Here is an 11,653-nt window from a genome sequence, read left to right on the forward strand (position 1 = left end):
GCCCACGGGTGTCCCAGCCCCACGGGTGTCAGATCCCACGGGTGCCGTGTCCCACGTGTCCCAGCCCCACGTGTCCCAGCCCCACGGTCACTACATTTCCCATCACCCCCCGCGCTCCGTTTCCCGCGCGGCGCGGCGGGCGGAGTGACGTCACGTCCGGTGGCGCCATGTTGGCGGCGCTGAGGCGCTGCTGCCCGGGGCCGGGCCTGGCGGCCGCGCTCGGCCCGGGGCCCTTCCCGGGGCCCTTCCCGGAGCCCTTCCCGGGCTCCTGCCCCTGCCCGGGGCCCTGCCCCGCTCGGGGGCCGCTGCTGGTCCCGGCGCGGGGCCGCAAGACGCGGCACGACCCTCCCGCCAAGTCCAAGGCGTCGCGGCTGAAGGTGCCGCCGCCCGTCGACCCCGAGGAGCTGCTGGTGGTGCTGGAGCGGTACCGGCTGCACCGGCGGGTCCTGGGCGCCCTCCGGTACCTCCCGGGGCTGGGGGGAACACGGGGCTGCGCGTGGGGCAGGGCGGTGGGGCAGGGGGAGGTTATGGGGCTGGGGGCAGGGCTGTGGGGCAGGGGGTGGTTATGGGGCTGGGCTGTGGGGCAGGGGGCGGTTATGGGGCTGGGGGTGGTTGTGAGGCTATGGGTGTTTATGGGGCTGGGGGCAGGGCTGTGGGGCAGGGGGTGGTTATGGGGCTGGGGGCAGGGCTGTGGGGCAGGGAGAGGTTATGGGGCTGGGGGCGGTTATGGGGCTGTGGGAGGTTATGGGGCTGTGGGAGGTTATGGGGCTGGGGGCGGTTATGGGGCTGGGCTGTGGGGCTGGGGGTTGTTATGGGGCTGGGCTGTGGGGCAGGGGGCGGTTATGGGGCTGGGGGTGGTTATGGGGCAGGGCTGTGGGGCTGGGGGCGGTGATGGGGCAGGGGGCGGTGATGGGGCTGGGGGCAGGGCTGTGGGGCAGGGGGCGGTGATGGGGCAGGGGGCGGTGATGGGGCAGGGGGCAGGGCTGTGGGGCAGGGGGCGGTGATGGGGCTGGAGGCGGTGATGGGGCAGGGGGCAGGGCTGTGGGGCAGGGGGCGGTGATGGGGCAGGGGGCAGGGCTGTGGGGCAGGGGGCGGTGATGGGGCAGGGGGCAGGGCTGTGGGGCAGGGGGCGGTGATGGGGCAGGGGGCAGGGCTGTGGGGCAGGGGGCGGTGATGGGGCAGGGGGCGGTGATGGGGCTGGGGGCAGTGATGGGGCTGGGGGCAGGGCTGTGGGGCAGGGGGCGGTGATGGGGCTGGGGGTGGTTATGGGGCAGGGGGCAGGGCTGTGGGGCAGGGGGCGGTGATGGGGCAGGGGGCAGGGCTGTGGGGCTGGGCTGTGGGGCAGGGGGCGGTGGTGGGGCAGGGGGCGGTGATGGGGCAGGGCTGTGGGGCAGGGGGCGGTGATGCAGGGCTATGGGGCTGGCCGAGCCGCGGGGCGGGCTGTGGGGCTGGGGGCGGTGATGGGGCAGGGGGCAGGGCTGTGGGGCTGAGGGCCCGGCTCCCGGTCCGCAGGGCCGAGTTCCGTGCCGAGGCGCTGCAGCGGCGGCGGGCGGCGCTGGCGTCCCGGGAGGACTCGGCGGAGCTGCAGGAGCAGCACCGGCAGCTGATGGCCTGGAACCGCGCCGAGAACGCCCGGCAGCGCCAGCGCAGGTGGGGCCCGGCTCTGCCCTGTGCGCGGCTGGGTCGGTTTTGTGCCGAGTACACCCCGTTTGGACTTTGTTTTTGTTTGCAAAAAGAAGCGTGTGGCGCTGGCAGCGCCTCTGGCGGCTGAGGGGCGAGGGACCCAGCTCCGGACAGTCCCTGCGGGTGTGGGTGTTGTGGGGAGGGTTTGGTGTCTCCGTGTTCCTTCCCCTGTTGCTTCCAGGGATTCATCCTCTAGTCGGGCTGGGGGTTTTGGAGGGAAAACTCTGTCCCGTCCCCCCCCATCCCTGCTGGCTGTCCCTTCTCCTGCCACAGAGCACTTGAGCTTCCCCATCCGTGTCCTGCTGGGAGAACGACCTGCTCTGACTTGGAGCTCCCACGTGGAGCCAGACCCTTCTGGGTCTCGGGTCAGGACCCACCTGTGCAAAAGCTTTAGGGTTTTGCGTTCACTTTCCTCTCATGGAAGGGGGGGGAAATCCCCTCCATCCCCACAGCATGGGCTCTTCCCTGGTGTGGCTCCTCTGCTGCTTCCCCTTGCTCCTGGCTGCACTCACCTGGTGGCTTTGCATCCCGAGGGACTGGAGTGTCTCACCCCAGAGCTGCCCCACCCAGCATGAGCGTTCCCCACAGCCTCCTTCCTTTACTTTTCTGTGTGGCAGGGAGGAAAGGCTTAGGGAAGAAGAAGAAGAGCAGAAGAGGCAGAAGCTTCAGGCTGCAGAGAACAAGGCCAGGATGATGGAGGCGTTCCTGAAGGAGAAGGAGAAGGAAGTTCTCCAGCTGCAGGTAAGAGCAGCTGGTGCTTCCTGGGAGAATGCTGTGAGGGGTTTGTTGGCAGCCCGTGGGAGGGACGTGGAAGCTGTAGGTGTATTTTTCCGTGGATTTTTACCTTGGTAGCTGGGAACACAAGTGTCAGCACTTCTAGGGGTGTTGACAGCGTGTGAACGGGCCAGAAGCTGAGCGAGGGCTGGGAAAACAGGCTGCAGCAATCCCCAGGGAGAGGACTAAGCTTTCCGCCCTGGGACTTGGCTCCTGCTGAGGTGCTGTTGGTGGCACCTCGGGGACTCTTGCCAGCACCAGCCCCTGCAGCCTGTGCTTGTCCTGCCTTCAGGAGGAAGCCAAAACCTTCATCACCCCCGAGAACCTGGAGGCGCGGATCCAGCAGTGCCTGGACAACCCGCGCAACTACAACTTCGCCATCGACAGGGACGGGCGGATCGTCAAGCGCACCGTGCTGTCCTAGGAGCCCCGGCCTCAGCCTGTCCCTGCCTCCTCCTTTCTTCCTTCTGACGCCTATAAACCCACCTCAGGGTGGTTGGAGGAAGCCCGTGGGTCTGGCTGTGGTTCTTCTGAAGGGTTCGTGTTGCTGGGGGGGAGGGCGAGGGAGGAAGTCGGGCTCGCGACGGGCGTCTGAGGTGCTGCCAGGCCTGAGGGTGGGGAGCAGCTGCTGGGCTTGGGGTGCAGTTGCTCTGACTCTCTGCCATCCCACCTCCCATGTCTTTGGATCCCTCCCCGTGTAGAGGGACCCCTCGAGGTGCTTTTGAAAGAAAACCAGGTCCCAGTGGCCTTGTAGGAAACTCTGACCCTCCGTGTTGTGTTGCTGGGGGAAAGGATTAATTAGTTCTCTGGTTTCTGCTGTGGTGGGGAGGACCCATCGTTCCTACTTGTCCTTCAAATCCTTCTGTGCAGGTCTGTTGTATGACTGAAGGAGAAAATTGTGCAGAGGACACCCAGACCACACTGGCTTTTGTGTGTCTCCTTTGCCCCCTTCTTCAGCTGCCTTATCTCCATCCCCTGGGGGTCCAATTGTAGGTCACACTGTCCTCTCCCTGGTTACCTACTTGTCATAAAAGGTTGGTCAAACATGACTTCCCCTTGGCAAAACCATGTTGACTGCTCTTAATGACCCCCTCATCCTTGATGTGCCTAGAGATAGTGCCAAGGACAAGTTGTTCCATCACCTTTCCAGGGATGGAGGTGAGGCTGACCGGTCTATAGTTACCCGGGTCCTCCTTCTTGCCCTTCTTGTAGACTGGTGTGACATTTGCTATCCTCCAGTCCTCAGGCACCTCTCCTGTTGCCCAGGACTTAACAAAGATGATGGAGAGTGGCCTAGCAGTGACCTCCACCAGCTCCCTCAGCACCCACAGGTGTATTCCATCCGGACCCGTGGATTTATGGATGTCCAGACTGCTTAACTGATCCCTAACCCAATCCTCATCTACCAAAGCAAACTCCTCCTTCATCCTGACTCCTTCTGGGGCTTTAGGGATCTGGGGCTCCTGGGGAGAGTCTGCAGCAGTAAAGACAGAGGCAAAGAAGGTATCAGTGCCTCTGCCTTCTTTCTATCCTCTGTCACCAGGGCACCCATCTCATTCAGCAGCGGGTCTGTATTGCCTCTAGTGTTAGTTCTGTCTGCAATTTGAAGAAGCCCTTTCTATTGTCTTTGACCTCACTAGCAAGGTTTAGTTCCAAGGAGGCCTTAGCTTTCCTTATTGCCTCCCTGCATCCTCTGACAATAGTCCTATATTCCTCCCAAGTGACCAGCCCGTCCTTCCGTGGAGGGGGGGACACGAAAAACAGCCACCTGTCTTTTTTTTTTTTCTGTACAAGTTTTATTTCTGATGATAGATAATCATTTAAATCTGAAGCACAGCCCGTGGCTCAGCTGTTCCCGGCTGTGTTCCCGTGGATCCAGGATCCCACAGGTTCTCCTCTCCTGGCTGGTTTTATGCAATCAGCATTTCTGGGTTGCAGGAGGAGTCGAGCATGCAGCCCTCTGTGTGGGGGGAGAAAAGGGGGAGAGCACCCTGTGAAATGGGACCAGAGCAACCATCCCTCCCAGAGAGCCCCCACCCAGCACTGGGTTTCAGTCACATGGAGCACCGCTGGGTTCCCTTCATGCCCTGTAGCCCCCTGGGGCTTGGAGCAGGATCTCTTTGTAGCATGGGATCTTTGGAAAATCATGATGGAAGCAGGAGGGGGCGTGGGCTGCTCTGTGCTGTGGGACTCCTGCTTGTTCCTCAGCCCCTAAACTTGCTGCCTGCCTTGCCCCTTCCCCAGAAAAACCTCACAGTCCTTCATCACCTTCCCTGGGGTCGGGATCGTGTCTGCCCTGACTCGGGATGGACGGGACAAAATCCTTTGGCCATCATTCCCTTTCCTGCATTTATATCCTAACCCCTTGTGCCTGGGGACCCTGGTGACGGGGGTCCCAGAGGAGATGGGGGTCCCAGAGGGGATGGGGGTCCCAGGGGAGGGGACAGGGTCCCAGTGCTGCCCTCACCTGCGCTGCAGCAGATGCCGGGGGCGGCGCAGCTGCCGCCGCTGCCGCCGCAGGGTTTGTGTCCCGACTGGCAGGGGGTGGGCAGGAAGTTCTCCTCTTGGCACCGCAGGGTTTCCGAAGTGCCCATGTAACATCCCAGCTCTTCCCCACAGCAGATGTTGGGGCCGAAGCAGTGTCCCTTGTTCCTGGGACCGCAGGGCATGCACTGCTCGGGAGGTGGGGAGATGATGAGGGGGGGAAAAAGCATCTTCCCTCCCTCCTGGCCGCGGCTTCCCTGTGGGATCCTCAGGGAGGGCTGGGGAGAAGGCAGGGAGGGGGTTAGGAGGACTTACCTTCCTGATGTCCATGTCCAGGATGGCACGTTTGCCCCCGATGGGGCAGTTCTGGATGTAGCAGGCGGAGGAGAGTGCCAGGAGCCCCAGGAGGCAGAGGGCGAGCGCCTTGCCGGGCATGACCGCGGGATCGGGAAGCTCTGCCACGTCTCGTCCCGGCCGGTGGTCGTGTCTATATATAGTGGCAGCTCCTGCTTAGACATTCCAGCAGCAGCGTCACCCCTTTTCCCTTAAAAACCACAAGGCATTGCTTCCCACAGCAAAGGGCTCTGCTAATCGCTGGGGGTCAAGGACGTGAGGTCACGGCCAAGGTGTTGGTTTTCTCCTTTGGTGATGACTCCAGCCGTGCCGGGTTGGAATGTGCTGAGGCTGTGGGTGGTGTTTGGGGCTCAGGTCCCTTTTCTGCCAAGCCCTTCAGGCTGCTGAGCTGTGGCTTGTCGCTCCGTGTCCCCTTCCAGACCCCTCTGGGGTGGGTTGGGTAGGGATGGAGGCTGACATCTCCATAGCCTGGTGGTGACATGGGTGAAAGGGGCTTTGTGCTTCCCTTGGCTTCTTATCTCTTCTGGTGGGGGGAAAAAACCAAACCTGTCTCCTCTTAGAGCATCTGGGGTGGGGAATGTGGTGTTAGGGGCTTTCCACCCCTCTCCACCTGGCGTTTGGGCTTGTCCCTCTCTGGGGCAGCAGTGGCACCGAGCCTGTCCCCCAGCTGCTGTCATCTGGCAGCACCCGGGCAGGCTGAGGGCACCAGCCTTCCCTGGCAAAGGCCTGGGAGCAAATTCCTCGTGGCTTCTGCTCGGGATGCACACATTCCTTTGGGGCTTCTGCCCTGGATCTGCACCAGGGCTGGAAGATGTTGCCCCGGACCACGTTGATGTCATCAGGTGAAGGCCCCTCTGGAGAAGCTGCACCGAGGGGGAGGGTGAAAGGCTGATGCAACCACACGGGTTCTGCTCAGCCCCCCCCTCGCCTTCGTTATCGCAATTAAGAGCTTCCTGCCTTGAATAAATTCCCCTGCTCCGGGTGAGTCTTCCATCTATCCAGCCCATTAACCTGCGCCGGCTTAATTGGGAACCAGGCAGCCTGGAGCCCCGGGGCTGTGACCTCTTGTCATCCCCACCAACCGGATTCAAAATCTGTCACTTAGCGGGGCCGGTGGTTGGGGTGGCTGGGTCCTTGTCACCCGCCCGGGGTCAGGCAGTGCTGGGCCCTGGGGACACCCCGGGGGCTGCTGTCCTCGTGAGCGGGTTGGAAATGGGGCTCAGCACCTGCTGTGTGACACCCCGGGGGCTCAGCACCTGCTGTGTGACACCCCAAGGGGCTCAGCACCTGCTGTGTGACACCCCGGGGGGCTCGGCACCTGCTGTGTGACATCCTGGGGGCTCAGCACCTGCTGTGTGACACCCCGGGAGTTCAGCACCTGCTGTGTGACACCCCAAGGGGCTCAGCACCTGCTGTGTGACACCCCGGGGGGCTCGGCACCTGCTGTGTGACATCCTGGGGGCTCAGCACCTGCTGTGTGACACCCCGGGAGTTCAGCACCTGCTGTGTGACACCCCAAGGGGCTCAGTACCTGCTGTGTGACACCCCAAGGGGCTGCTGTCCCCTGTGGCACCATCCAGGAACCCCCACAACTGGTCTGCAGGTGCCCAGACCCCCATGGGCAGGGCTGGGACTCATCTTGGTGGGATAAGTGTGGACCTCCCCATCCCCACCCCAGTTATGACCTCTTGGTACTTTTGGAGACCTTGACACCCCGATGCCAAGGGTCCCATCAGCCTGGAGCATCGTCCCTGCTCAGTGACACGTCCCTGATCCCTCAGGAAGTTTTGGGGTTCACATCCTGCACCCCAGGACAGGCAGAGCACTGTCCCATTCTTTCATCCCATGGGCTCAGGGTCACCCATCCCCCGTTGGCACTTTCCCTGTGATTTTGGGGTGATTTGGGGTACCCCCAGCTGCTCATGGCTGGGATAAGATGCTGGTGGTGGGGACCAGGTGCACCCCCCTCTGAGGTGCAGGGTGCAGCAGGATGGATCCCACCAGCCTGGAGGAGCTCCACCTCCACGGAGGTGCCACCTCCCTCGGGGACATTATAAAGGACAAGCTGTGCCCCTGTGCAGTGTGGCCAGAGAGAGCCTGGAGCATGGACCTGGTCAGGGTAAGAGTGCTGGGCAGGGAGGAGGGTTGGGGTGCTGGTACCCCAAATTTGGTGGGTGGGGGGGTGGTGGAATCACTGTGGGGTTGATCCTGCCTGTCGATGTGGGAATCAGTTCCTTGGGTGATGGTGGGAAAAGAGGAGACCAGCCCTGGGGGGACTTGGATGAAGCTGGGAGCCCAAAACCTTTGAGCTCTTGGGGTTGTTTTTTGTTGTGGGGTTTTTTTTTGGGGGGGATGGTTTATCTTACTTTTAATCATTTTTAGAAGATGTGGCTTGAAGCTGCCTGTCGTGCTGGGTTCCTGAGGTGGTGGGGCCCCGAGTCTGCCCCAGAGCAAGGTCTGGGTAAGATGATGAAGGTAAGATGATGCTGGCACCTCCTGGGATGGGATGCCCCGGTCCCTGGGGGCTAGGGGTGCTGGGAAGCTGAGCTGGATGGGAATTTGGGAAGGGGTGGGGGGCGGGTTGGGAGAGTGAGGACCCTCAACAACCTCCAACCCAACCACCTCACCCTCCCCTGAAGCCCCATCCCCAGCACCCGGACCAAACCACCACAGTGCACGAGGACTTTTATTGGGTCTCATATTTACAAGGCTGGGGTTGGGGGGTCAGGGATGGTGGGGGGGGAGGTGGGGGGGGGGACACGCCTGGCACCCCGGCTCACAGGAGGGGGTGCTTGCCCTGCTGCTGCTGCTGCTGCTGCTGCCGGTTGGCCAAGTGCATCAGCTTGAGGAGCAGATCTCCAGCCGAACCGTCCAGCACCGTCAGGTTCTTCTCTGCCACCTCCTGGCTCTCCTCGGCCAGGCAGCTGGTGTCCATCGCGCAGGTTTCTTCAAGGGAAAAGTTGGCGGGGGGGGTTATTTAGGGACCGCGAGGGGGTCGGTTTTGGGGTGGGGAAGGGGTTGGTGGCAGCCGGGGGTGCCCACACAGCTGCTGCTGCAGCTCTGTGCCTCCCGTTAAGCAGGCACCGGGGAGGCTGAATGTGCCCGGCCAGGGAATATCCCCCGGGGGCAGCTCGGGAAGGAGCTCCGAGCCCCATCCTTGTCATAGCACCCGGGTTTGGGCTTCAAGGGACCTTCAAACCTCATCCAGCCAACCCCCCCCCTCCCCCTGCAGTGAGCAGGGACATCTTCCACTAGACCAGGTTGCTCAGAGCCCCATCCAACCTGCCCTGGGATGTTTCCAGGGATGGGGCATCTCCCACCTCTCTGGGCAACCTGGGCCAGGGTCTCACCACCCTCAGGGGGGGAAAAAAAACCCCACTATGATACATTTCTTCCCAACATCCAAATCTGTTTCTGACCATCCCCAAATTTCCCCCCCTTCCCAACCCAGACACAACACCCCTGCCTCCCCGTGCCTCAGTTTCCCCCTTTTTTGACAGGCGAAACCTATCGGCCTGACCCATCCCCACGGTCCCTAGACCCTTCCCAAACTCTCCCAGCTCCCCCCCCCCCGCCCCGGGTCGGGTTTTTGCGTGTTGTTACCGGGGGTGCAGCAGATGCCGGGGGCCGCGCAGGTGCCCCCGGCCCCGCAGGGCTGCCCGGCGGGCTGGCAGGGCGAGGGCAGCGCATCCTCCCGGGCGCAGCGCCGGGTCTCCGCCGTCCCCAGGTAGCAGCCCAGCTCTGCACCGCAGCAAATCCCGGGCCCGAAGCAGTTCCCTCTGTTCCCGGGGCCGCAGGGCATGCACTGGAAATGCAGGGCGGGGGGGGGAGAAGGAGCTGCTTGAGCAAACCCCTCCACAACGAACACACAGCCTAGGGGGGGAAGGCTTTTCTTGCACCCCCCCTCGCATTTGAAAGCGGCCCCCTCGCTCTTCCCTGGGGTGTCACTGGGTCACTTGTCCCCTCTCTGAGGACCCCCCCCCCCCCGCTTTGGGGGTCCCCTGCTCCACAGGGATGTGTCCCCCTCCAACATGGCCAGGCTTGACTGTGGCCAAACCCCTGTGTCCCCCCCCTCTTGCCCTTTCCTTGAGGTGACAACATCATTTTGGAGGGGGTGTCACCCCTTCCTCCACCACCACCCCTTGCCCTTGGCCGTGCTCCACAGCCCTTCCCAAAAACGGGGGGGGCACCGTGCTGCTCGGGGAGGGGGGGGGGGGGGGGCGTGGTACCCACAGGTGATGGGGACCCTCAGCTCCCTAGGGAGCTGCTGCATTCCCCCCCAAAAAAAAAACCAAACCAAACAAACCCCATCCCACTCCCTGAAAGCCCCGTCCCACCTCCCCAAGCCCCCATCCCACCTCCCCAAGCCCCCGTCCCACCCTGTACCTGCCGCAGGGCCGTGTCAGCCAGGCCCCTCTTGCCCCCCCGGGGGCAGTTCTGGATGTAGCAGGCGGAGGACAAGGCGAGGAGGCAGAGGAAGGAGAGGGGCAGCGAAGGCTCTGCCATGGCGCTGGGTGCCCGCAGCTCTGCCCCGGGGCTGTGCCAGCCCCTATTTATGCCACTGTCACCCCTTCCCAGGGGAGGAGGAGGAAGAAAGGGGCTGGGTTGGTTGGTTTTTTTAATTTTTTTTTTGTTGGGTTTGGTGTTTGGTTTGTGTGGGGTTTTGTGTTTTGTTTTTTTTTTTTTTTTTTCTCTTCCCTTAGCATTTTATGTTGTTTCTTTCTCTTTTTTTTAGCCCAAATGGCACCCGAGTGCATCTGTCATCGAGGTGATTCAGTGCTGGAGTGCAAGCAGCAGCACCCAGGGCTGGGGGGAGCCCCCTCCTCATCCCAAACCGTGGCTGCTCCCAGGAGAAAGGGCCACCCTTGGGGAGGGATGCAGGTTATGGGGTGCTGGTTTGGTAGGGATGCTGGTTTGGAGGACGCTGACTGAGAAGGTGCTGCCTGAGAAGTGAGGTGGATTTTTGGAGGGCTGCTCGTTCAGAAGGTGCTGGTTTAGGGATGGGAGATGGTTTGGAGGGATGCAGGGTTTGGGAAGGATGCTGGTTTAGGAGATGCTGGGTGGGGAGGGATCTGGGTTTTGGGGGGATGTTCATTCAGAAGATGTTGGTTTAGGGATGGGAGACGGTTTGGAGGGATGCAGGGTTTGGGAAGGATGCTGGTTTAGGAGATGCTGGCTGGGGAGGGATGTGGGTTTGGGGAGGGATGCTCAGCCAGGAGGTGCTGGGCTGGGGAGGCTTGTTTGTTTGGAGGGTGCTGGTGTGGTCAGGATACAGGTTTGGGGAAGGATGCTCATTCAGGAGCTGCTGGTTCAGATGGTTGTTGGTTTGGGAGGGATCCTGGTTTCAGGGGGTGGTGGTGGTTTAGCAGGTGCTGGTCTGGGTGGGATGCACGTTTGGGGAGGGGTGTTCCTTCAGAAGATGATGGTCTGGAGAAGGTTTTTGTGGAGGATGCTGTTTTGGGGAGGGGTGATGGTTTGGGAGGGTTGTGGGGTTTTGGGAAGGGAGCTGGTATGGGAGTGATCCTGGTTTGGGGAGGGATGCTCATTCAGAAGATGCTGCTCTGGGAGGGATCTTGGTTTGAAAGTTGCTGGTTTGGGGAGAGGAGCTGGTTTGGGAGGGAAGCTGGTTTAGAAGGTGCTGGTTTAGGTGGGAGGTGGGTTTGGGAGGGGTGCTGGTCTGGGAGGGGTGATAATTTGGAAGCTGCTGGTCTGGGAGGGATGTGAGGATGCTGGATGGGATCAGGGCTGGAGGGGGACTCTGGGGTGCTCAAAGAAGCACCTAAATAGAGGGGTTTGGACCACAGAGCTTGGGGTGTAGAGCAGGACCCTGCCACAACCTGGGCCCCAAGGGACCCGTTGCTGCCATCCAGGGCTCACCTGCCTTTCCCACCTCTTCTTCTCCAAGGAACAAGAAGGCAGAGAAACCAACAGCAAAGGGAGAGAGGAAAAGGAAAAAACACACCTTTGGGTCTCCATCGAGCCCATCTTCTTGGCACCCAAGGAGTCCCACCCCTGCTGTGACCTGGCACACTCGTGTCACTGCTGGGCTACTGGAAACGTCAATACAGGGCAAGTGGCTGCAAAAAACAATCCCTCCCTGCTCCAGCCTGCCGTGAATATTCCTGCAGGTCCCAGCTCCCCTTTCCAGCAACGCTGAGGGTGACCTCAGCAACCTGCCATTCATGTGCAGAGGGGATTCAGGTGCCTCATGAGCACCCCCCAGAACACTGGGGCTGGCTCATGGCAAGTAGGAGGGGCTTGTTTGGGGGTGCTGGGAGGGTACGGGTTGGGCAAAGGACTGGGGGGAGGGTCTGAAAGGGGGGTTGCCACCGGCTGGGACCCAGCCTCTGGGGTGTTT

General features: G+C 61.8%; 3 protein-coding genes across 3 annotated transcripts; 1 reads left to right on the plus strand and 2 right to left on the minus strand.

Moving 5' to 3' along the window:
* The first annotated feature begins 144 nt into the window (after positions 1-144).
* MRPS26 (mitochondrial ribosomal protein S26) lies at positions 145-2,962 on the plus strand. Its single transcript, XM_051643961.1, has 4 exons — positions 145-460; positions 1,513-1,650; positions 2,301-2,424; positions 2,750-2,962. Exons 1-4 carry the CDS (start codon positions 168-170, stop codon positions 2,879-2,881), a joined length of 687 nt encoding a protein of 228 aa, XP_051499921.1. The 5' UTR covers positions 145-167; the 3' UTR covers positions 2,882-2,962.
* A 977-nt stretch (positions 2,963-3,939) lies between these two features.
* Positions 3,940-5,393, minus strand: LOC127396331 (neurophysin 1-like). The gene is made up of 3 exons (XM_051643957.1): positions 5,257-5,393; positions 4,925-5,129; positions 3,940-4,417 (listed from the first exon to the last, which is right to left on the minus strand). Exons 1-3 carry the CDS (start codon positions 5,374-5,376, stop codon positions 4,368-4,370), a joined length of 375 nt encoding a protein of 124 aa, XP_051499917.1. The 5' UTR covers positions 5,377-5,393; the 3' UTR covers positions 3,940-4,367.
* Positions 5,394-8,068: 2,675 nt separating this feature from the next.
* LOC127396330 (vasotocin-neurophysin VT-like) lies at positions 8,069-9,814 on the minus strand. The gene is made up of 3 exons (XM_051643956.1): positions 9,682-9,814; positions 8,899-9,100; positions 8,069-8,241 (listed from the first exon to the last, which is right to left on the minus strand). Exons 1-3 carry the CDS (start codon positions 9,799-9,801, stop codon positions 8,072-8,074), a joined length of 492 nt encoding a protein of 163 aa, XP_051499916.1. The 5' UTR covers positions 9,802-9,814; the 3' UTR covers positions 8,069-8,071.
* Positions 9,815-11,653: the final 1,839 nt, after the last annotated feature.

This window comes from Apus apus, unplaced genomic scaffold, assembly GCF_020740795.1.
Source record: "Apus apus isolate bApuApu2 unplaced genomic scaffold, bApuApu2.pri.cur manual_scaffold_79_ctg1, whole genome shotgun sequence".
In the NCBI taxonomy this organism is placed as follows: domain Eukaryota; kingdom Metazoa; phylum Chordata; class Aves; order Apodiformes; family Apodidae; genus Apus; species Apus apus.

Excerpts from the sequence above, each read along its gene's own strand:
- MRPS26 (XM_051643961.1), top strand. The coding sequence starts at position 168 with ATGTTGGCGGCGCTGAGGCGCTGCTGCCCGGGGCCGGGCCTGGCGGCC. Across the intron at positions 461-1,512 it reads CGGGTCCTGGGCGCCCTCCG|GGCCGAGTTCCGTGCCGAGG; the intron begins GTACCTCCCGGG and ends CCCGGTCCGCAG. Across the intron at positions 1,651-2,300 it reads GCCCGGCAGCGCCAGCGCAG|GGAGGAAAGGCTTAGGGAAG; the intron begins GTGGGGCCCGGC and ends TCTGTGTGGCAG.
- LOC127396331 (XM_051643957.1), bottom strand. The coding sequence starts at position 5,376 with ATGCCCGGCAAGGCGCTCGCCCTCTGCCTCCTGGGGCTCCTGGCACTC. Across the intron at positions 5,130-5,256 it reads TGGACATGGACATCAGGAAG|TGCATGCCCTGCGGTCCCAG; the intron begins GTAAGTCCTCCT and ends CCTCCCGAGCAG. Across the intron at positions 4,418-4,924 it reads CGGCATCTGCTGCAGCGCAG|AGGGCTGCATGCTCGACTCC; the intron begins GTGAGGGCAGCA and ends CCCCCCACACAG.
- LOC127396330 (XM_051643956.1), bottom strand. The coding sequence starts at position 9,801 with ATGGCAGAGCCTTCGCTGCCCCTCTCCTTCCTCTGCCTCCTCGCCTTG. Across the intron at positions 9,101-9,681 it reads CTGACACGGCCCTGCGGCAG|TGCATGCCCTGCGGCCCCGG; the intron begins GTACAGGGTGGG and ends CTGCATTTCCAG. Across the intron at positions 8,242-8,898 it reads CGGCATCTGCTGCACCCCCG|AAACCTGCGCGATGGACACC; the intron begins GTAACAACACGC and ends TTTCCCTTGAAG.